General features: G+C 39.6%; 1 protein-coding gene and 1 long non-coding RNA gene across 7 annotated transcripts in view; one reads left to right on the top strand and one right to left on the bottom strand.

Annotated features, from left to right (window-relative positions):
- The window catches only part of PKD1L3 (polycystin 1 like 3, transient receptor potential channel interacting), a 73281-nt gene that overhangs the window by 46984 nt on the left and 3143 nt on the right, over positions 1-23154 (bottom strand). For 4 of the 6 annotated variants that reach the window (XR_011538512.1, XM_070613821.1, XM_070613819.1 and 1 more), the window contains exons 3-12: positions 17663-17779; positions 13519-13565; positions 11375-11623; positions 9306-9437; positions 7179-7364; positions 5506-5633; positions 5281-5407; positions 4263-4391; positions 3678-3909; positions 1822-2015 (exon numbers count right to left, since the gene is read on the bottom strand). Coding sequence is in view for 5 of the 6 variants with exons in the window: in XM_070613821.1 (XP_070469922.1) it covers positions 1822-2015; positions 3678-3909; positions 4263-4391; positions 5281-5407; positions 5506-5633; positions 7179-7364; positions 9306-9437; positions 11375-11623; positions 13519-13565; positions 17663-17779 (1541 nt within the window). In the remaining variant the exon portion in view is untranslated. Of the gene's footprint in view, positions 1-1821; positions 2016-3677; positions 3910-4262; positions 4392-5280; positions 5408-5505; positions 5634-7178; positions 7365-9305; positions 9438-9525; positions 9834-11374; positions 11624-13518; positions 13566-17662; positions 17780-23154 lie in introns of those variants that run through there. The other 2 variants (XM_070613822.1, XM_070613824.1) reach the window with 2 other exon arrangements.
- On the top strand, positions 10816-14192 carry LOC103551733 (uncharacterized). Its single transcript, XR_545069.2, has 4 exons — positions 10816-10884; positions 11383-11534; positions 13408-13506; positions 14167-14192. It is a non-coding gene; the product is annotated as an uncharacterized lncRNA (long non-coding RNA).

Genomic DNA, 23154 nt, shown 5'->3' with positions numbered 1-23154 from the left:
GGTAAGACTGAAGAAGCACAAACTTTGTGAATCGTGCAATTTCAGTTCTGAATATATATCCTAGGAGAACTTTGCACATGTGCACAAGGAGATGTGAAGAAGAATGTTTCTGTCAGCATTGTTTATAACCACAAAAAATAGGAAACAACCTGTAGGTCCAGTAACAGCAGAACATACAAACGAACAAGTAAATAAATGAGTAGAAGTAAACCGATGTAATATTATGCAGCAGTAAAAATGAATGAGTTAGAACTAGATGTATCGACACGTGTAAATGTCAAGTGAAAAAAAGAAGTTAAAGAAGGATCTGGGTAGCATGGTGCCATTTACATAAAGACCAAAAGCATGCAAACCACTCATTTATCTACGTCTGTCAGCCTCCCTCACTGGAATGTAAGCTCGTGAGGACACTGTCTGGTCCATCACTGTATCTCTAGCTCCTAGACACAGCCTGCCATGTAGAAGATGCTCGATAAATACTTGCTGAAAGAATGAATACACAGACCAAATTCAGGACAGTGGTTACCCTTTGGTGAGAGGGAAGAAATGAGATCAGTGAGGGGCACACCGTGGACTTCGATCACTCCTGTTTTATTATTTTTAAAAATCTGAACCAAGTGGAGCAAAATACTAACTTTGTGAAAAGCTGAGTGGTGTGTTTAATGATTTTTATTATATTATTTCCTATAACTTTCCATATGTTGTAACATTTCTTCATAAAAAATATTTTTTAAAAAGTTACTAGGTGAATAAGCAGAAGGTACCAATTCCATGTTTGATTTTGCAAATGAAAAGCCTAAAATAGCATCCTGATGACGGACTTCTTTCCACGGCACACGGTTAAGTTCTGGTTGTCCAGTCTACACTCTGCCTTGGAGGAACTCACATCCTGTTTCTGCAGCTCTGCCCCTTTCATGGCGATCACGCACTATCAGAGCTTCATGGAGGCAGGAAATATCCTGATGCCTTTTGCCATCAGTGTGTCACTGTGTGAGGAGAGAAGCTCTCAAGCCTTGCTACCCAAAGTGTGGCTTCCCTGACCAGCAGCACTGACATCACCTGGGGGCTTGCTGGAAAGGCAGACTCTCAGATCTGCCCGATTTACAGCAACAGAATCTGCATTTTGACAGGCTCCCAGTTAGAGGATTTGCTTGCGAAGCGCTGCTCCAGATCATCCAGGAATCACTGCTTGAGGCCGCAAATGGTGCAGATGCCTTCCAGAGCATCCTCTCTCCCACTATTCCCAATCTGGGTAATACTTTTTCAAATCTTTTAAGAAGAACGCCCTCATGATTTCCAGAACCTTCCACCACATTCTTTGTGCAACTGAACCAGGACTTAAATTAGTCAGGATCTCACAGAATCACAATGTGAAAACATATAGTGCCATCTTAAAGTGGGCAGACACCTGGAACTAGGCAATCATTATGAAAGTGACAATCTGTCCGCACCTGGCCTGGAATGTAGAAGAAGCTGCTGGCTTATTTTTAAGTACAAAAATTCTCTTTTATTTAGCAGGAAGTTCGTTTCACTTTACCCACAACATACTTAATACTTGTACAGTGTAACAGCTTTCATACTGCTTTTCTTACCTAGAACTGTCCAATTTACCTTAGACTAATGTTTGAGAAAGGAATTACAAATAGAAAAAACAAACTCTTTCCTGGACCACTACACACAACCCTCCTCCTTTTTCCCAGGTGGATTTATTCCCCTTCTGGTGAGTTTTCCCTCTGGGCTGCCCCAGCTGAGATAACAGGTGCACCGTGTTTAATGCCAGCCGAGGAAGATGAGAGGCAGGGGCAGGACGCAGCTTCCTACCTGGCATCCATCGCTCTTCCACGTGCTGTTGCGGCTGTCCCAGAAATAGCACTGAGTGACGGCAGTTACCACTGAGAACAGGGTGGGCGGCTGCTGAGCGCTCTCCTTGCTTTCCTTCAACACGCCTGTTATGTAGTAGGAGCCGATCCCATACTGCAGACTCTCTGGGGTCAGCACCCAGGTATACTCTTCATCTGAGAACACAGCACAGGGCTTAGCTGTATCTCAAATGGGTGAAAAATACCAGCAGAACCATTCTTCTGAAGAGTTTATTATTATTATTATTATTGTTATTTTATTTTACAAACAAGGAAGTAATAAACCTAGAGTCACAAAGGATTTTTTAAAACTGATCAGTGATACGATCAAGGGCTCTGCATTACTCTTGTTCCGGTAAAATTCATATTCTTTTGATAAACAAAAATTTAGGTCTAATGAATTAGAATGTATTACAAGTTTTAGTAAAATGAAATAATTACAAATCAAAGTTAATACCCAGAAGATCTAGGCAACAAAAGAAACGCAAGGACTAAGCAAGGATAGGAACAGAGTGGTTCCAGGGAAGGAGTCCAGGACTGCACACCGGAGGCCAATTTCAGGTCTGTCCCCAGGTGGCTGCTAACAGCTATGGCATGTCACCCAATCTCTCTAGTTTTCTTGTCTTTCAAACAAGGAGTCTGGACCAAAGGGCCCCTAAGACCCCTTCCAGCTCCAAATGACATGATCTTATTGCCAAGATCAGCAGGAAGAACAGACTGCGCGTTCTGAACCAGGAAGGAGCCTGTTGGTAATGCAGACAGAACTGTGCAGCTGGCAGCCCGGAGGGAGAGCTGCTGTCTCAGGTGCCTCATCCAATGGGAAGAATCACTTAAAAAGCAGTCTTTCCTGTGTTGGTGAGGCCGGTGCAAGAGCCAGAGGAAGCTCGTTCAACACGGGAAGACTGTCACAAAGCGGGGAAGGGGGACTATGACATGCTTTGCCCATCGTGATTATTTTCCCCAACATTTTTGTTTTTAATGCAAAAGAGGGAGTTCTTTATTAAGATTTTTCAGTACAACATTTAAAGCTTATATCCAGAGGATATGTTTTTTGGTCAAGTATATCTAGGTACTATTTACATATCTTAGAAATTCCTAACTACTTATACATGTCTCAGAAATTCTTAACTTTTCTAAACTACAATGTAGTCATTCTGGTCTTATACCAAGATTTACTGCAATATCTCTGGGCCTTACTCATATCTAAGATTAGAAGAAAAGCTGACATATAAATGACACATTGCATATATACTCATCTATGGAATATAAAGTTTGAAATATTTATGATCCATCATGCTGGAAATTTACCTCTGCAGGGAGTCTCAACATTTCATTATGAAAATTTTCAACCATATAGAAAGTTGAGAGAATTTTACAGTGAACACTCATATAATCGCTAACCAGATTCTACAATTAACATTTTACTAAATTTGCTTTATCACATATATATCCCTCTATCCATCCCATAATCTATCTTTTTTGAAAATGCACTTCATGCTCACAGGTGTCTATACATGTGATAAAATTACATAGAATTAAATACACACTCACACACGCAGAAATGAGTGCCTATAAAACTGGTGAAATCTGAGTAAGGTCAGTGCATTGTTTCAATGCCATTTCCCAATTGTGATATAGCACTGTAGTCATGCAAGATGCTACCATTAGGAGAAACTGGGTGAAAGGCCTATGAGATCTCTCAGTTTTATTTTTTACAATAGCATGTGAATCTACAATTACCTCAAAACAAAAAGTTAAAAAAAAGAAAGACAAAAATGCACTTCACAGTAAGTTTCTGACATCTGGTTGGGGTTTTACCTTTTTGCCACACCTGGTCCTTCGGAAGGGTGATGCTCAGGTGGAAGTGAGTGTGGTTAGGCTGATACTGGAACCCCAGGTAGAGTGTCATTGAAAGGGGATGTTCAGGCTCTATGCACACTATCAGGGACTTCTCCAGGGAAGTGACGTTCACGGTGATAAGAAAATGCTCTGTGCTAGTGTTGAGGCTGCTGGGATGGGTTTCCGTGCTAACGTTTCTCCAGAGTGTGATCTAGAATAAGACACAGTTAATCAATCTTCAAGTTTAAGATGGCCCATCCATTGATGCCTTTCAGCCTCCTTTATAATAATAATGGAACGAAACTTCCTAGGTCTCCCTCTTTGAATGTTAGTAGGTAACGCAGTGCAAGGGGTTAAGGAAGAGTATATAGTCTAAGACCTACAACACCTTCTCCTAAGGCTAAGGCAGATCTCTTTGTGAAAGTTCCTAAGTAAAGATGTGAATAACAAAACAAGGCACGGTAATAAATCTAAAATGATATCCTTCAAGGCATTGTATCCTTCCAGCCTTTTCTCCAGGAACTCCTATTCTCTTCTATTTATTCCCTAATAGTCAAGCCATACCTCAATATCTTCCACTAAATCACGGACTTGGAGCAATTTATGATTAGAGCTTAGTAACACACTTCCGACGCTTCCAACAATGTTCTTGTCATCAAAATCCTTGAAGGGATTGAAAGCTAGTCCTGTTACCTAGAGACAAGAAAACTCCAGTCTCATAAATTGCTGAAATATTTATAAATAACACCCCGATATGTAATAAGGTATCAGATATCATAAATTAAAGTAAATGTTGGGATTGTCCCTTTGCCAGGATCTCAAATGAAATATTTCTCATTATAACATCATATGAGAAAGAATTAAGTAAAGATGAGTCATTTACTTGTAACCCTCAGAATTCTTAATTTTTACATTTTTATACCTGCAGGATTCTATTTTACTAGGAAGTAAGTATTCTGCCCTCCAGGGTAAGGCAAAAACTCTACTTCTGTTTATAGGTAATTGCTGAAAGAAAAACAATATACTGCTATGACTAGGTTGGTATTTTAAGTCAATAATTATTCAGAAATCCCAAGCTTTGTATAAATAGTGAAGAGCTGAGATCAATTCAAATCATAACAGAGAAACTTAGTTAAATCCAGAAGTCTGTTTACTGCTCCCAACTTCTACACTGGATCATTTTTTTTATAAAGATTTTATTTTTTTCCCTTTTCTCCCCAAAGCCCCCCCAGTACATAGTTGTGCATCCTTCATTGTGGGTCCTTCTAGCTGTGGCATGTGGGACGCTGCCTCAGCGTGGGTTGGTGAGCAGTGCCATGTCCACGCCCAGGATTCAAACCAATGAAACCCTGGGCTGCCTGCAGCGGAGTGCACGAACTTAACCACTCGGCCATGGGGCCAGCCCCTACACTGGATCATTTTTAAGAGGACTCCATTCCTGCCAGTGTAAGAGGAATTAGTGGCACACGACATTATCTCATTTGACCGGTCGGCTTACATTTCATGGTGCATTCCTTTCACCCAAATGCCTACAGCTCTCAAATCCCATTTTCATTCTGATCAGAATCAATTTCACACTCACCTGGACATTAACTTCTGGGTGTTCATTCAAGAGCTCCTCCAAGGCTGAAGCTGATGGAAAGCCTAACCTCACAGGTGCTGGGTAACCCAGCGTGTAAGAGCTCAGAGGCAAAGTTGATATGTTTTGGCTAATGAAAAAGAAGTTAAATGGGAATAAATTTCTGTGTGTTCTCTAAAGGTCAAAAACCTAAAACGAAACTCTCCCCCTTCCTTCCTCCTCTGTTACCTGCTCAGCATCAGAGTAGCAATCGAAGAGGTCAAAGTCACTGAAGACTCAGAAAAGTTATTCTGCTGTAGAAATTCTTCCTGCATCCTACCAAGGGCCAGCAAGGATGTTTTCAGCACATTTTCTACCTGCATTTAGAGGGAAACAACACGTAACCTCAGTGTATTGTGTTAGTGAAATAATGATTTTGAGAGGGTTGGAAGGGGAGCAAGGATTTTTTTTTTCAAAGATTGGCACCTGAGCTAACAACTGTTGCTAATCTTCTTCTTTTTTTTTTTTCCTGCTTTTTTCTCCCCATATCCCCCCGGAACATAGTTGTATATTTTAGTTGTAGATCCTTCTAGTTGTGGCATGTGGGATGCCGCCTCAACGTGGCCTACTGAGCAGTGCCATGTCCCCACCCAGGATCCAAACCCTGGGCTGCTAAAGCGGAGCCCATGAACTTAACCACTCGGCCATGGGGCCGGCCCCAGGGAGCAAGGATTTTGACAGTGATGTAATGAAGGGTGACATTCACTGGAGAGGACCCACAGAAAGTACTTGCCATCTGCCTAAAGACTCACCATCCTTCATATCAACTAAGGGGGCCACCGAAGGAAATATTTCTTTGCCCTATGATATAAGCTGCCCTAGACTTGTTTATGATAGGTTTTTCTTTTAAACAGCTTTATTGAAATGAAATTCACACATACAATCCACCCAGAGTAAACAATTCCATGTTTTTCAGTATATTCACAGTGCAACTATCACATGATCTAATTTTAGATCATTTTCACCTCCCCTAAAATAAACCCAGCACCCAGTAGCGGTCACTGTCCATTCTCCTGTCCTCATCCCCCTAGTCCTAGGAAACCACTGATCTACATTCAGTATCCATAGATTTGCTTCTTCTGGACATTTCATATAAATGGAATCACAATATACAGTCCTTTGTGACTGGCTTCTTTCATTTAGCATAACGTTTCCAAGGTTCATCCAGGTTGCACCAGTACTTCACTCTCTTTCGTTGCCGAATAATATTCTATCATATGGATATACCATGTTTTATTTATCCATTCCTCAGATCATGGACATTTCACTTATTTCCACTTTTTGGCTATTTGGCTATTTGAATAATGCTGCTATGACCTGAGTACATAAGTTCTAGTGTGGACATATGTTTGTATATTCCAAGGACTGGAATTGCTGGGTCACAGGGTAATTCCATTTCAACATTTTGAGGAACTGTCAAACTGTTTGCCAAAGTGGCTGAGTCATTTTACAAGCCAACAATGCACGAAGGTTCTAATTTCTCTGCCTCCTTGTCAACATTTGTTATTGTCTGTCTTTTTGGATGGGAAGTGCTATCTCATTGTGGTTTGATTTGCATTTCCCTAACGACAATGATGTTGAACATCTTTTCACATGAATAGCAAATTGAACTGATTGAGTGTGTACCATGTGCCAAGCACTTTACTAAGTTCTCTGCACTGGCTTACAGCACTAGGTAGTCTTGGCTCACTGGTGGAATAGAGAGGAAGACCCCGGAGCAGACCTGACAGAGTGGTCTTTTCAGTGGTGCTTACTGGGCTGAATTCTCTTTAGAGATTTAGGGAGAGGCTGTGTGATACCTGGATCTGTCAAGATTAAAAAGTTTCTAAACAGAGTTGGCCACTGGCGGATACTTTACCTACCTGCTCAACGTCAGGCTTGGATCTTTGCTGCCCTGCTTCACCAGCCTGCACTACATCGTTGGGGGAGTGGAAGAGGCAGACGGTCACGGGGACGTGGAAGCCCAGACTGCTGCTGTTCTGAAACGGACTCTTCAGTAAGTGCCCTTTCAGGTAAACCAGGGAATCGATCACGCTGACCTGGGAGTTCTAGGAAGCGAACATACACCCCCGAACTGTTTACGATTGTTTTAACTTGATTTGTGTTCTTCTTTGAAGGAATTCAGCGTTCCTTACACATTTCAAATACATTCTTATAAAAAAGCAATACTACAACTTGGCAGGGAAGGAAAATATATTATTACATATTACCTATGGGGAGGATTCGTATTTCAGGTTATTCTAAGAAACTGACATAACCCTTTTGAGTGATAAGTAGATCAAATATCTAATTAACAAAGCTAAGCTAACAAAAGGAATGTCAAGGCAAAGAGCAATGCTGACTGAAACACTGAGTCGATTATCCCTTTGTATCTAGGGCCCCAAAAGCATTCAAGACAGACTTAAAATAGAGATCAAGGAGAAATTCTAGATGAAACAGAAAACACCAATCCTCCTTTCTGTAGGTTGTTTTCAAGTAAAACAAGTCAAAAAAAGAAGGTTAAGCAAACTGACAGATATTTACTGAATATTCACTGTAGGTACAAGTATTTTTGTTTTGAACTGTTATTTATTTTCAAAGATACATTTATTAAAAAACTTCTGCAAATAAAAGATACAATAAACAAAGTTAAAAACCAGATGGGGGCACAAAATATTTGCAACGTATGCAACAAAAGGTTAACACCGACAGTAAATTAAGCTCTCTTACAAACAAATAAGGAGAAGACAGTCAACCCAACGGGGAAAATGGATGAAGGACATGAAGAAGCAATTCAGAGGAGATATAAAAATGGCCAACGAGTGTACAAAATGATGTTCAAACTCCTTAGTAATCAATAAAATGCTTTTCCTTCTTGCCTTTGAAATTGGTAAAAATGAGAGTGTGGGGAAACGGTTTGTGGGAATGTAAAACAATGGCTTTTAGGAGGGCAATTTCATCATCTATGGAAAATTTTAAAGCACATCAACTCTATTTCCAGCACTGTATCCCACAGAAATATTTGCCTAAGTTCTCAAAGATGTTTGTGGCTATACTATTTGCAAGGGTAAACAAATAAAAAAAATCCAAATGAGCATTAAGAATAATGAGTTCATTTATGTGTACTGACATGAGAAGACACCCATGACACAGTGTCAAGTGAAAAAATCAAGGGGCAGAAAAATTTGTATACTTTAACTCCACTTTTGTTAAAAACAAAACAAAACAAAATCAAAACAACAAACTTGTGTAAGCGGGGAAAAAGTTTGGAAGGTTATGCACAGCAAACTAACAATAAACTAGTAACAGAGATTATATCCAGAAAACAGAATTAGCAGGCAGGAAGAAGATGGTGGAGGCCCTTGCTTTTTACTTTAAATGCTTTTGTTCTGACTTTTAAATAACAAGCATGTATTATTTCTGTAATTAAAAAGTTCAAAAAACCCAATACAGAAGGCATTTATATGCTTATTGCAGAATATCTGAAAATATAGGAAACGGAAAAAAGAAAATTAAAATTCTGACTAATCCCACCATCTTAATTTACTTATGTGTGGGGAACAGAAAGAGGCAATGAATAACTACAAACGAACATAACATTGGCAAGTGTGGTTGCAATAAACGCCAATATCACGGGGGTACTGATTTCTGATCCTGTTTCAAGGTTGTATCCTGTATCTGCGGCAGGGAGTGGATCTATTTTTGTCTCCCACCATCTCGTGTAACAAATGTATCAGGAAGGCAGTAACGTGGTAACTGAACAAGAGCAAACAAACACAGTGTATCTGAGAATGTCGCTACTGATGAATTTTTTCACAATCTTCAGGTTTTTAAAGGTACAAATATGCTTGCTGATATTTAAATTGAGTCTCCACAAAATAGTTTCATAATGCTAAATTCTGCACAGGGCACAATCTCCAGATTATCCATTTTCTTTTTTATTATATCTTCTCGCTTTCTCTCTTCCCCCTTTGTCGTGGCTTGCTCCCTCCCAATCAGCCTCTGCTTACCTGAGCTGACTCAGAAGATCCGGGCATAAAGGCTTTCAGTGTCCGCATCACCTCACAAGCTTTCTGTAGTGCGCTGTGAGCTGGTGAACCGTGAACTGCTTTGCTAAAGTTCCCTGCTATCTCATCTATGACCTATTGGGGACAAAGAATTTTGTCAAAATTATTTACATAAAATTATTGCACTTTAGTAGTTTGAGACATTGTTTTAACAAGAGTTGACCTTCGATAAGGGTACAAGCTCTATGAATCACAGGCTCTCTAAAACAGTGATTGCCGTCAGAAGCTTTTCCGCAAATGGACAGAATTTATTTTCACTTCTTCCATATAGTGGAGAAAATGGATAACAAGGTTATCCAATGATTGATCCAAGGACCAGGGAGTCTGGAAATATGATTTATAAGAGTAAGTTTAAGTCTCCCGGCCATGATCAAAAGTGAGGGAAATCTTGAAATCAAAACAACAGAAGCAAGTTTTTCTATTCAGAAGTATGTTTGTCCTCTCAGGTTTCCCTCTGTGTTCATTCCGTTCAAGAGTTCACGTTCAAGAGGGAAGTACTTGAAATACCACACAGCAGGCGGTGGGAGGCAGAAAACCTCTCTGAGAAAACAAACCCCCGAACACTGGGTGTGGGTCCAAACCTGGAGAGGCTACTTCTTTTGAACTGAAGCCCAACCCTGAGAAAATCTGTTTATGCCAAACACCTGGTCTGATTTCTGGAGGACAGCCCACTTATTGCTTAATTCAATCATGCATTCAGTAAACCCTTATCCAATGCCTACTGTCAGGCTCAGGGGTTTGAGCAGTTAAGGTCGGTTATGATCCCGACCTCATGGACCATACAATTGAATAGGGTTATTCCGGACTCGCAGGGTTTGTAGGAGGTTGGATCAGGTGTCGAGTGACCTTAGAATTGAGGACCACCCAAGTTTGGTTTTATACTTTGGGATTGAAGTATAAATGCATAGGAATGAAGATGTAAGCGAGACACAGTTGCCATCCACCTGCATGTTTGCCGATGGCAGTCAGGCTCTTATTAAAGCCATTCCAGCTGCAGCCAGGAAGGTCCCTGAGGGTGCCTTGTTTGATCTTTTAGAGCAGAATGTGTACCGTGGGCTGGATCACAGGAAATCTCACCACTCACTTAGCCTTTTTCTAATGTCTCTTAATAAAGCTTTATTCTTGTCTCCATAGAGGTTCTGTATATCTTTGATTAGATGTACTCCTAGGTACTCACTGTAGTATCTTTTTTTAAAATCCAATTTCCTACTGATTGTTGCCCATATGTAAAAATACAGTTAGCTTTAGTATACTGATCTGGTATTCAGCAACATCACTACATTCTCTCAATGTTTCCAATAATTTATCTGAAGCCTCTTTTGGATACTCTACACTTTAGACTTCTCTTCATTCAAGGAAAACAAAACACCCTTTGTTCAAGCTTCTGTAGGTCAGTTTTTCTTTCCTAGGAGAACAAAATGCTGACTGAGACTACAGTGACCATCTAGTTTCCATTATCACTGAAAGCAGACCCAGAGTCAACAGGACTCTCTCTCACAGGGAAAGGCGAGATTGCACATAGGTAGGGCTTGTGTTAAAAAAAAATGGGGAGGAGCAGGATAATTTTATTTGGTCTACACTGTCAAAGTGGCTTTGCCTTTTTATTTATGTTTGTGGGAAAAATGGAAGAAAGGTGAAAGAGTTGAGTTGGTGAGTAGGAGGAATTGTCTAGAAGGGTTTGCTGCTGCTGATAAAGTGTGGCAGATGAGCAAAGCTTCCTCCCCATCCAAAGCACTAAATATAATAGCATTAAATAATAATAAGACATTAAGTGTGGAAATGGGCGTAAAGCCCACTGTGGAATATTTTCATGGGCTTGTTCTGGTTTTGCTTTTAGTTGGAATATATGCTTGTCCATCAGGCCTGCTTAGGTGCACTTCTGCTGCGAGGTAAAGGGTGGCCCCTTCCTAGCATCTCTATTCTCAAACATCACCAAAACAGAAGGAAAGAATCAAAGTGCTTTTTCAGTGTCACAAAGGTACCCCGTTGTGACTTCAATTTTCCGTGTTTACCTGCTCAGATGCTTTCTGAAATGATGCTTGTGGACGAGAGGTGACGACATCTGCCGGCGAGCGCTCTGTGGGGCTTGAAGTTATTTCTACCAGAGCGTCTTCAGCGTGCGTTCCAGATGCAGGCCTGGCGAGCTCCGGTTTCCCAGGGCCAGGCTGGCTGGTAGGTACAGACGTGACTGATGTTCCCTGCTGTGTGACTTCGGGGAGTCTTGAAGGAAACGAGCTGATGGGATGGCACAAGAGCTTGGACTAACAGATAAAATATGCAGAGGAAAAGGCTGAATCTGATTTTACCAAATAATGAATAATTTGGACAGTGTTTCCAAAATTGCTCTGGACTCCCATGTCCTGTGAGACATTAGGAGGCATTTCTCTCAAAAAGATCTCAAACCATTTTGAGAAAGCGGTATAATATATCACCCTCTTGAGGATTCACAAGTACATTAGTTATTCACTGTCAACCATTCAACAGATGATAATTAAGCTTCTACCATGTGCTGGGCAATGTTCTGGGGAACTGGGGATACAGCCATGAAGAAAATGAGCCAAGTTCTTGCCTCATGGAGCCTCCATTTTAGTGGTGGAGACAGAGAGACAAATTAGATCATATACTGAATAAATGCCATGAAGATAAAATAAGGGTAAGCATATTGAAGAGAAAGGTGCTCAGATGTCAGGAGAGGGCATTTTTGCTGAGAGTTGAATGAAGGGAGAGAGAAGGCTCTGCCAATATATTGGAGGAGGGCATTTGAGAAGTGCAAAGGCCCTGAGGCCACAGCCTGCTGGGCTTGTTTCAGGAAGAACAAAGCGGCTGGGTGACCAAAAGGTGGCACTGGGGAGATCAAAAAGATCCTGGGGGTGGGGTGGGAATGAGAGATGGGTGTGGGGAGAGCATGTTATATGTCATGCAATTGGGAAGAGTATGATTTTACTCTGAATGACATGGGAAGACACTGGGGGCTTTGAGGAGCAGTAGCATGATCTGACTTGTGTTGTGAAGGATCCTTCTGACTGCTGTGTTGAGAACTGACAGAAAAGGGCCAAGAGGGGAAGCAGGGAGCTCAGGAGGAGGCAGATGAAAAGTTTAGATGGGAGATGATGGTGGCTTGGCCTGGGGTGGGATAATGGTGAAGATGATGAGAAGTGGGTAGGTTTGGGGCATATGAAGCCTCTGAGAATTCCTACAGCCAACCACCTTTGCTTTCTTTCTTTCTGGTAACCTTTTAAGCAATGTTGGTGGGTATTTTGCACAACGTCACTTAAAAAATACAGCCATCCCTCTGTATCCTCAGGGGATTGGTTCCAGGACCCCTGCGGATACCAAAATCTGGGGGTGCTCAAGTCTCTTATATAAAATGGTGTAGTATTTGCATATAACCTATGTGCATCCTCCCGTATACTTTAACTCATCTCTAGATTACTTATAATACCTAATACAGCATAAATGCTATGTAAAAAGTTGTTATACTGTATTGTTTAGGGGAAAATGACAAGTAAAAAGTCTGCATGTTCAGTACAGATGCAACCATCGCAGGCCTTTCCATCACAGTTGGTTGAATCTGGGGACGCAGAACCCGCGGATACAGAGCGCTGAGTGTACACATTTTCACTTCATCGCTGTTCTCTTTTATACTGCTGGAAACACTTATTTTTTGCAGTGGATCAAATAAATGCAAATCTCTATTTAGACATCCACTGAAAGGTTTCTATGTAGGACACAAAGGCAAGAAGGCTGAGAAATTTCTTGAAGGTAAAATTTTATAGATTAAGCAGAGTTTCTACCTTTATTTTCTTTTCACTCATTTCTTTCTTTTCCCTTTTTTTTTTAAAAATAAATTTTACTGCATTGCATATATTTTTGTAAGATATCACAAGTCCTTTTTGGATTGAAACAGGGAATAAGCAACCAACCAACCAACAAATGATAATTATACTAACATGAAAACCAAAGACAGGCTTTAAAATTTTCTTTAGTAAAGCACCCATTAAACCTGATTCTTTCCTGCACTTAAGTACTTTCCTTTCCTTATTAGAAAACTATATCCAGAGCACTCTGTGACACAGAGGAGAGTCCTGGCAGGACCCACCAGGAAGGACAAAAAGAATAATATTCCAAGATGTGTATTGTGAAGGTAAGTACTTACATGATTAGGATGAGCAGGTTGGTGACATGTGGTTGAATGATGAGTGGCTACCATAGAAAAAAGAAATCAGATTAAGTTCAAATCAAAGCCTAGGATAGAAATATTTCTTTCTATTTTATTTGAGGATGTCTTATTGAGGATGTCTTGCTAAAAAGAATGCAAATTGTTTTACATAGGAAATCAAAGTGATCATTTCCCACTGTTGATAAATCTGTAGACAAGCTAGAATTCTGGGGTTGAAGCATTACAAATCACTAATGTCTGATCCATTTGCTTACTCTTCAAAGACCCTCTGTATAAAAAGAAATATTAAATCAAATCAATCATAAAGTGGCAGACATATAAACAGAAATATATGCTTCATAATTTTGCCAAAAGGAGGAGCTCTTTATTAATAAATTGGAGCACACTTCTGATAGACTTTTGGAAAGTGATCATTTACAACATTCGACCAGATCACCATTATTGCTTTCATTCTCTTTCCACATTTTCTAGTAAGAAAACCATAATCTGAAGGCAACATCAGTGTGTTAACGTGCCTAGTTGCTATTAACGTAGGTTGACTTCTTTCAAGGCATGAACTCCAGACCCATTAAAATTTACCTGGCTATAGCAAGCTTACTTTGCCCTCTCTATCTTTTCTTGCAGTGTCCCCTCTGTTGCTCACTGAACTGGTAAGTATATTTAGCAGCAAAATCATTGCAGCTACTACTGCTGGGAGAGGACAGAGTTCTGAGATGTCCTTCTGATCAGACGCTATGTCTTTCTATCTGGGCAAACAGGATGGAGGGTAGAAAAAAAAGGGGATCTTGAGTCAAAAGGCCTGGGCTTCAGAGGTTACTGAAGGTTACCACTTTGTACAGTCACTATGAAGCCTTGAGAAAGAGACTTAACTTCTTAGTCGTCTCATCTGTAGAATGGGTATAATAATATTTAATGACCTGAAAATTAAAGCCATGTCTGTAGAGTTGTGAAAAAAAGTCATCTCAGAGTAGGGTCATTAGGTCAACAGCTTGCTGGGAACAGGAAACTGAACCTGCACTTCAACTGTAGCTCTGAAAAGGGGCTATGACCACTAGAAAAGCCAATAGTCTACTAAACTAAGGGTGATCCAATTTCTTGGTCTACTGAAAAACATTTGGACAGACCTTGCCTTAAAAGGTAAGGAAAAAACAACAAGAGGGAGCCTATGAATAGCACTCTAGAACCCGGGAACTGAATCCAGAGGACTCAGAAGAAAGTACACCTCTGAAAATTATCAGCAGAAAAATCCAGAAAAATATTTCAGAAAGCTATTTAACATCCTTAATAGGAACAGAAAATCTTAAAGATAAACCAACTGAAGCTAAAATGCACAAGAATGAGCTCGATTAAAAGAGAAATAAATGATATTAGAGGATTTCAAGGAAACTAAAATGCTACAGAAAAATTAAAATCCACAATGGAGGTAATACAGAATAGAACTGATGTGGAAAAATCAAATCAATGATTGGAGGAAATCAAATAAATGATATGGAGGATAAATGTGAGGAGTTCTCCTAGAATGCAACAGGAGTGATAAATACAAGACCATTCTTTTCATTTAAAAGAATGACAGGAAAGATATGGAGGACATAAACCTACAATACAGCCCATAGATAACTGGTATTTCTCAAGGACAAAACCAGAACAAATGAAATAGAGCTGATAAATAGGTAGAATAGAATAAAACTTGCCTGTGTCAAGAAAGATGTGCATGTACAACATCACATTCAAGGAAAAATCAGTAAAAAGTAACCTAGATACATGCTAAGAAAATTTCTGTATTACAAGGATTAAAAAATTCTACAAGCAACCTGATAGGGGGGAAAAAGCTACTATTAAAAAAAAAAAGGCTAACCTTAGTCTTTTCCACTGTAGCATTAAATGCCAAAAGACTAGAGAATGATGTCTACAGGGTTTTGAGGGGAAGACTGTGATGAAGGAACTAAATCCCTTTCATTTCAGACTGTTGGTTATTCCCCACTATACCCTCCTTTTCTTCTATGGGAACCTAGTCACCCAGCTAAGGACTACATTTCCCAGCCTTCCTTGCATGCCACGGTGTGGCCATGTGACCACGTCCTGGCCAATGGGATCTGAGAAGAAGTAAACGGTGCGATTTCATCTATGCTCTTAAAAAAAAGGATCAGGCCCCTCATTTTCCCTTCTCCCTATCCCGCTTGCTGGAATTTGAACTGGGTGTTGGGGGAGCTTTCATAGACCCATGAGATGGAAGTTCCAAGTTGATGATGGCTTGGGCCGGTAAAGCGGGGAGCTGTCCTGTCAGCCCTGGACTGCTTGCTGAGACTGTTATGTGAAAGAGAAATGAACTGTTGTTTTGTTTAAACTACCATTTTGGCTTTTGTTTTAACTTGTACACCCTGCTAGAATATGGCTTATTGGGAAGGGACAAGAAAGACCTCTTGACTATTCACCAGTTCCTAAAATATTTCCAACAATATATCTTTCTTGAAAAAACGATTGGAATAGAGATGAGACAAAATTAAGAACTCAAGAAACGTAAAGTTAGGGTACAAAATGACTGGTGATAAATATGAAACCAGTTAAAATAGATATAAGTTCTAAGTTGTTGGAAATGTGGCTTTGATAAAAGTTTTTTAAGTCTTCTTAAGAGAAGTTGTATAATATAAAAAATAATTTAATATAACAATAATCAGAAAAAAACCCCACAGAATATACTAACAAAACCGAGGGAGTGATGGTGAGGAAGGGAAAACTCACATGCTGCATACTCCTATACACGGGTTTCAAAAGAGACTGTTTCATTCCTGAGCCAGACAATTAGAAAAACGTAGGTATAAGAATGTGTTTTTAAAAACAACAACTTCTTGAAGGTAAACAATTAAAAGAATATTGAAGAGCAAAATTTCAACAAAAGACAGAAGAAAGTAGCAAGGAACCAGAAAGCATAGAACAAGGCAAGAAATGATATGTTATTAAAATTAAATGTGATAAACTCCACTATAAGAAAATTCTCAGAGTGGGTAAAATAATTAGATCTAATTATGTGAAATTTAATAGGGACACACTTACAACAAAGTGTCACGAAATTTTTAAAGGACCATACATACATAAATGTAAGGCAACCCCCAAATAAGGCGATCTCCTCTTTTCTCAATGAGGTTTTTAAAAAGTTATTTTGGGGCAAATAACTATATAAACTTGAAGAATATAGGTGAAACAGTCAAACGTCCACTTATTTAATTTAGTAATTTAGTTGTAGAAAGGCATATTTAAAATCACGTTATATAAAGTAGTATATTAATTTAGAAGCATTGCTCTCATGAAACTCACGTTTCATGATATGGCTTTATTCAAGCTTTTCACAGTGTCTTCAACACTATTGCTTTCATTTTAGTCAGAACAATTTTTGGAATTTTTTAACAGTTTTCCAGAATATGTCATCTTTTATTCCATCGAACACAACCACTAAACACTTTTTCTCCAACTTAAAAGTACCATTTACAAAGCAGCCAGAAAAGCTGATTTTTACATTTGTTCTTTAGATATATATTCATGTCTCTACAACCACCACTTTCTAAATTGCTCTTTTAAGGGATACTTAAAGGCTTGTTGACAAGGACATCTAAAACTTGAAGTTGTGAGGTCACACCACTAACAATAATCACTAGATCCACTTTAAATTTGTCTCTTTTTTCACTCATTCTGTCAGATGATCTCTATAGTAGTCATCCATCAGTTATATTGATTGAGGTCATTTCAGGCTAATGCATCTTCCCCAAATAGTATTTATTTTTCAAATTAAAAAAAAATGAGAGAGAAAGCCACAATCTGAAAGACTTTGCAAGGACTTTTTAAGAAGACTTTTTTTTAAAAAGAAGCTCCAGAGTCTTCTTTAAGAAGTCTCTCTTTTTCTTGGGAAGAAAACCTTGTCTTTTATTTGGGCATATGTGAAAAGAAGATGGCCAAAGACATATCAAGAAAATAAGTATATATAAACTGAAAGCAAAGACTGAAATATTAAGGTCAGACAAAATAGAAGGCAAGGAATATTTATTGGGTGAGTGTTATGATGACACATTTCAGCATTAATTCAGTCTGTGCACCCTTTAAGGTGGGAATTGATTCCGCCACACAGTACCTGAGGTCATTTTGTCTCTCATTATTGCCACTTCTTCTGTTGTCTTTTTGGGTCTCCAAGGTAGATGAGAATTATTTCCGTTTCTTTCATAACTGGCATCTTGGTCTGAAAAGTCATCTATTTGGAGGTGAATGCAAAAGTTAATTTACAGGAGATAGCTCTAGATTAAGTCTATAAAATAATCATTACAAGTGCATATGTGATCATCAAGAAACCACAAACTAAAGATTACTATCCAGTTTTTTTTTTTTTTTTTAAATTTAGAACAATAACGTAGGAATCCTGAAGTAGCTCTTTTGCTCTGAGCACAGTCATGTCACCTTATACTCTCCAACATCTCAAAATTAGGTCCACTGATGGGGTCAACACTGAGAAGACAAAGAATTAAGTTCATTTTAAGAAAGTGCATTCTAGGAGTTGACCCTGTGGCCAAGTGGTTAAGCTCCTGTGCTCTGCTTTGGTGGCCCAGGGTTTCCCCAGTTCAGATCCTGGGCACGGACCTAGCACCATTCATCAAACCATGCTGAGGGGATGCCAGGCAGTGCAGCAGTTAAGTTCACTCACTCCGCTTCAGCAGTCGGGGGTTCACTGGTTCAGATCCTGGGTGTGGACATGGCACCACTTGTCAAGCCATGCTGTGGCAGGCGTCCCACATAAAATAGAGGAAGCAGATGTTAGCTCAGGGCCAGTCTTCCTCAGCAAAAAGAGGAGGATTGGTGGCAGATGCTAGTTCAGGGGTAATCTTCCTCAAAAAAAAAAAAAAAAAAAAAGCTACACTGAGCTCGTGTCCCACATAGCAGACCCAAAAGGACCTACAACTAGAATACACAACTATGTACTGGGGGGCTTTGGGAAGAAGAAAAAAAAAAAGAAGATTGGCAACAGATGTTAGCTCAGGTGCCAATCTTTAAAAAAATAAGGAAATTACATTCTAAGCATAATACTCTCCTTGGTATTCTATAATTTTTATTGGTAGGGATAAAAGAGTTCAGAAGGCGGTCAGTAACATTCTTGAACATGCCTCCTTGTGTACGTTGTTGTTTCTCACACGTGCTGGTGGACATGGCTAGAGAAAATCATGCAACCTCACTGACCACATCTCAGGTTAGATTCAGGATTAGCAGCCTCGAGTGGCCTGCCTTCTCGCCGCCTGGCAATCAGGCTGCATCCCCTCGTCTGTTCACACTTCAGCTCTCTTACAAGACTCTCCCCCTTCCTCCGACAACTAGGAGTCTCCCTGATCCGCATTCTCACGTCAGGTGATAACCTTGCTTTCCATCTCAGGGAGAAAACGGAAGCAATTAAAAGAGTTCTTTCACAGACTCCTCCCACCACAGCCGCCACCTACCAATATCTGTACCCACGGACACCACCTTCTCTCCCGTTACTTCCAGCTCTCCGTGCTCCTACCCAAAGTGAGTCCCTGTAATCCGGCACCAGCTCGGATCCAGAACATCCCTCCAGCAGACTTTTTCCCATCTTAAGAAAAAAAATCCACCAGTTTACGTTCCCTCATGAACTATTGCTCCAGCTCATTCCTACTCTTGAGCAGAATTCCTTTAAAAAGTTGTCTAAACTTGCTAGATCGAATTCCTCTCCTGCTATCTCTTTTTCCTTATTTTTAGGGGTGTTTTTTAATTTAAGTTCGTTTTCTAACTATGTAAAACATTTATAGAGTTCCAATGTCAAAATTATAAAACAAGGTACATTCAGAGAGGACTAAATTCCATCTTTGTCCTTTCTCCTCTATTCTTCCCCCACAGGTAATTATTTTCATTAGTTTTTGTTTGTTTTTCTATTATGTTTATATATATATACATATATATGCATATATGTTCCTATTACCCCCTTTCTTAGATTAGTGTAGCATACTATATACGTTGTTCTGCAGCTTGCTTTTTTTTTCCACTAAAAAAATATAGAGATAACCCCATTGCAGTACATAGAGATTAAAAGGCTGCTATAAGCATTCATGTACACGTTTTTGTGAAAACACAGGTTTTCATTTCTTTGCAATAAATGCCCAGGAGTACAGTTGCTGGGTTGTATATCTAGGATTTTAAGAAACTGCCAAACAGCTCTCCAGAGTGGCTGTGCCATTTTGTATTCACCCCAACAATGTAGGAATGATCCAGTTTCTCTGCATCCTCACAAGAATTTGGTGTTGTCACTACTCTTTTTTTTTTTTAAGCCATTCTTATAGGTGTGTGGTGATATCTCATTGTGGTTTTCTTTTTTTTTCTTGATGAAGAAGACTGACCCTGAGCTAACATCTGTTGCCAACCTTCCTCTTTTTTTTTCTCTTTTCTCCCCAAAGTGCCAGAACATAGCTGCATATCCTAGTTGGAAGTCATTCTAGTTCTTCTATGTGGCGTGCTGCCACAGTGTGGCTTGAAGAGTGGTGTGTAGGTCCGCACCCAGGATCTGAACTGGTGAACCACCCGCCACGAAAGTGGAGCATGCGAACTTAATCAGTGGGCCACGAGCATGGCCCTCATTGTGGTTTTCATTTGCATTTCCCTAATGGCTAAAGCTGTTGAACATCTTTGCATGGGCTCATTTGCCCTCTGTATATCTTCTTCAGTGACCTGCCTCTTCATGTCTTTTGCTCATTTTCAAATTGTGTTGTCTGTTTTTCACCGTTGAATTTTGAAATTTCTTTATATAGTCCGGAAACAAGTCCTCTGTCTGATGTGTGGTTTGCAAATATTTTCTCCCAGTCTGTGGTTTATCTTTCACCTTCTTAATAGGGTCCTTCTCAGAGCAAAACCTTTTAAAATTTTGATGAAGTCTAACGTATCAATTTTCCCTTTCAGAGATCGTGCTTTTGATGTCAAGACTAAAAACTCTGCCTAGTCCTGAGTCCTAAAGATCTTCTCGTGTTTTCTCCCCCCTCCTTTTCTGCAGGTTTAAAGTTTACATTTAAGTCCATGGTCTATTTTGAGTTAATTTCTTATAAGCTGGAGCATTAGGTCAAGGTTTATTTTTCTTTCTATGGATGACCAATTGTAACTGTATATAACTCAAGGATAATGACAAAGTGACGATTCTGTTAAAGCACAAGAGTGTTTCAAAGGATGTGACCTCAGCCCAAACGGCAGATAACGTTCCAGATATTTTTCAGGTGTTGCCAGGACAGAACTCCATTTCTCAGTGGTTGTGTTGTCCTATGATAGTTAGTTTGAAGTAATGCATCTATAATATCATTTTACTTTACCAATGGCATGGAAGTATTTCCAGGCTTTCACAAGCAGTATGGCTGTCTTGGTACACACAAGCTGAACGTCAACACTATTACAACAGCACTTTGAACACAAACTGTTACTTCTTATTCCAATGCTCTGAAAATAAAACTCTCTTAGAAAGGAATACTTTTATATGTGAGCTTAATCTTTACGTGTTTTTGTTTATTTTTTAATGATACATGAAGGAAAATCATGAGTTTATTCCAGTATGATAAAGTTAATCTGCACCCTCAGTAATACTGTACGATAATATGAGGCAATAGACGCCTCTTTTGAATCCTAAGGAAAAAATTTACAAATACTTTTCCCATCAACATGTTATTTTGGAAGAGATATTTCTTAAGTTGATAATAAAATTTGTAAACACTATGACAACAAAAGTTATTTCTGAATACTTCTAAGCAATTACATTGTGCCAGCACTTTAGTTTTAAAGGTAGCTAGCAATATCGGATCTCCAAAAGTATTTTCACCTTTGACATGAATGTGAAGCTATCTAGAAGCAGAAAATAAACTTAGGACAAAAAATAGAAATTGCACAATAATATAATGTTAACAGTAACAATTACGATCGTATGCCAGGCTGTGTTCTAATACTTTACCTATATCATCTTACTTAATCCTCATAATGATCCTTTGAGGGAAACTGGGCTGCATAGAGGGTAAGTTTCTTGCCCAGGTGCCACCACTGGAAAGTCATGGAATCAAGATATGAACTCAGGAAGTCTGACTATGAGCCCAGGTTCTACCTGCAGTAACATACTTCCTCTCATTATGGACATACAGGCTCAGAATTTGCAAAATTGGGTTAGATTAATTGAATAGAATTCTTTTTGTCTAGATTATCTGCTGCACAAACATTTTATATTCCATAGCAGTAATCTCTTGCAAGTACAGTCATGTGTTGCTTAATGACTGGGATACATTCTGAGAAATGCATTGTGAGGTGATTTCATTGTTGTGTGAACATCATAGAGTGTACTTGCACAAACCTAGATGGTATAGCCTACCACACACCTAGGCTATACAGCACTAATCTTAAGGGACCACCATGGTAGACGTGGTCTGTCATTGACCGAAACATTGTTATGCGGCCCATGACTGTACATGAATGATAATATCAGGAAACGAATTTTCACTCCAAAACCAAGAGTAGTTGAGAATGTCTAAAAACTCAAGTCCTGAGGAGTTAAAATGGATAGGTAATCATCATCATTTAAACTGTACAATGGATTGCTTTTCCAGTCCTGGATATGGGTTGGGCTAAATAACTTCTCGTTATGATGAAAAACAGTTCACAATTGTAAGATGGCTGGCCAGTGTTACATACACAGTTTGTGAGAACGAAACACAGGACCACTTGGCTGTGCAGAGTTTAGGCTCACAACCTTGGCCTCATCAACAACAGCCCGCTACGAGGCGAGAGAGGACCAACAGATCACAAAGAGCTGGAAACGGTGAAGACTGAGAGTTTTGAAGCTAGAAAGCCATTACCTTGAAATACTGGTTCCTTTCAATACCCAGTATTTGAGGAAGGTAATCTTTTTTTTTTTTTTTTCTTGTAATAGAGAAATATCATAAGGTATTCTGTTTTATGAAGCACATATAGATGCTTCATATTTTTTTTTTAAAGATTTTATTTTTTTCCGTTTTCTCCCCAAAGCCCCCCAGTACACAGCTGTATATTCTTAGTTGTGGGTCCTTCCAGTTGTGGCATGTGGGACGCTGCCTCAGCGTGGTTTGATGAACAGTGCCATGTCCGCGCCCAGGATTCGAACTCACGAAGCACTGGGCTGCCTGCAGCGGAGCGCGCGAACTTAACCACTCGGCCACGGGGCCAGCCCCTAGATGCTTCATATTTTAATAAGAATGCATTTGTGATTTTTTAAAAAGTCAAACAAAATTTTTGGCTAGACCGTCTGAGACATTGTAAGTCTCCGAGAATCCACTGAGCTAACAATAAATGCTTTATATAGTCACCACCATGAAAGTCATTGCTTAATTAAAAAAAAGACCCCAACACCCAACTGCACACCCCCCCTTAATCCTGATCCCCTACTTCGGAGGAAGCAAACCTCTAATTGATAACAACCTCCTCCCCCTTCCTCGCCTCATTTTCCTACACTATATTCTCTCTTCTTCCTTTGGTTCTTATTCCTCCCTCTAAAGCCCAAGGGCTGAATGGTTTAGGGGTGTATATGTGGAAAATGGAGCTTACCAATACACGTTCTCCCACATTCCGCCCAAG

This window comes from Equus przewalskii, chromosome 3 (assembly GCF_037783145.1).
Source record: "Equus przewalskii isolate Varuska chromosome 3, EquPr2, whole genome shotgun sequence".
NCBI lineage: Eukaryota > Metazoa > Chordata > Mammalia > Perissodactyla > Equidae > Equus > Equus przewalskii.
The sequence above is the reverse complement of the archived record's forward strand: the minus strand, read 5'-3'. Positions and strand labels throughout refer to the sequence as shown.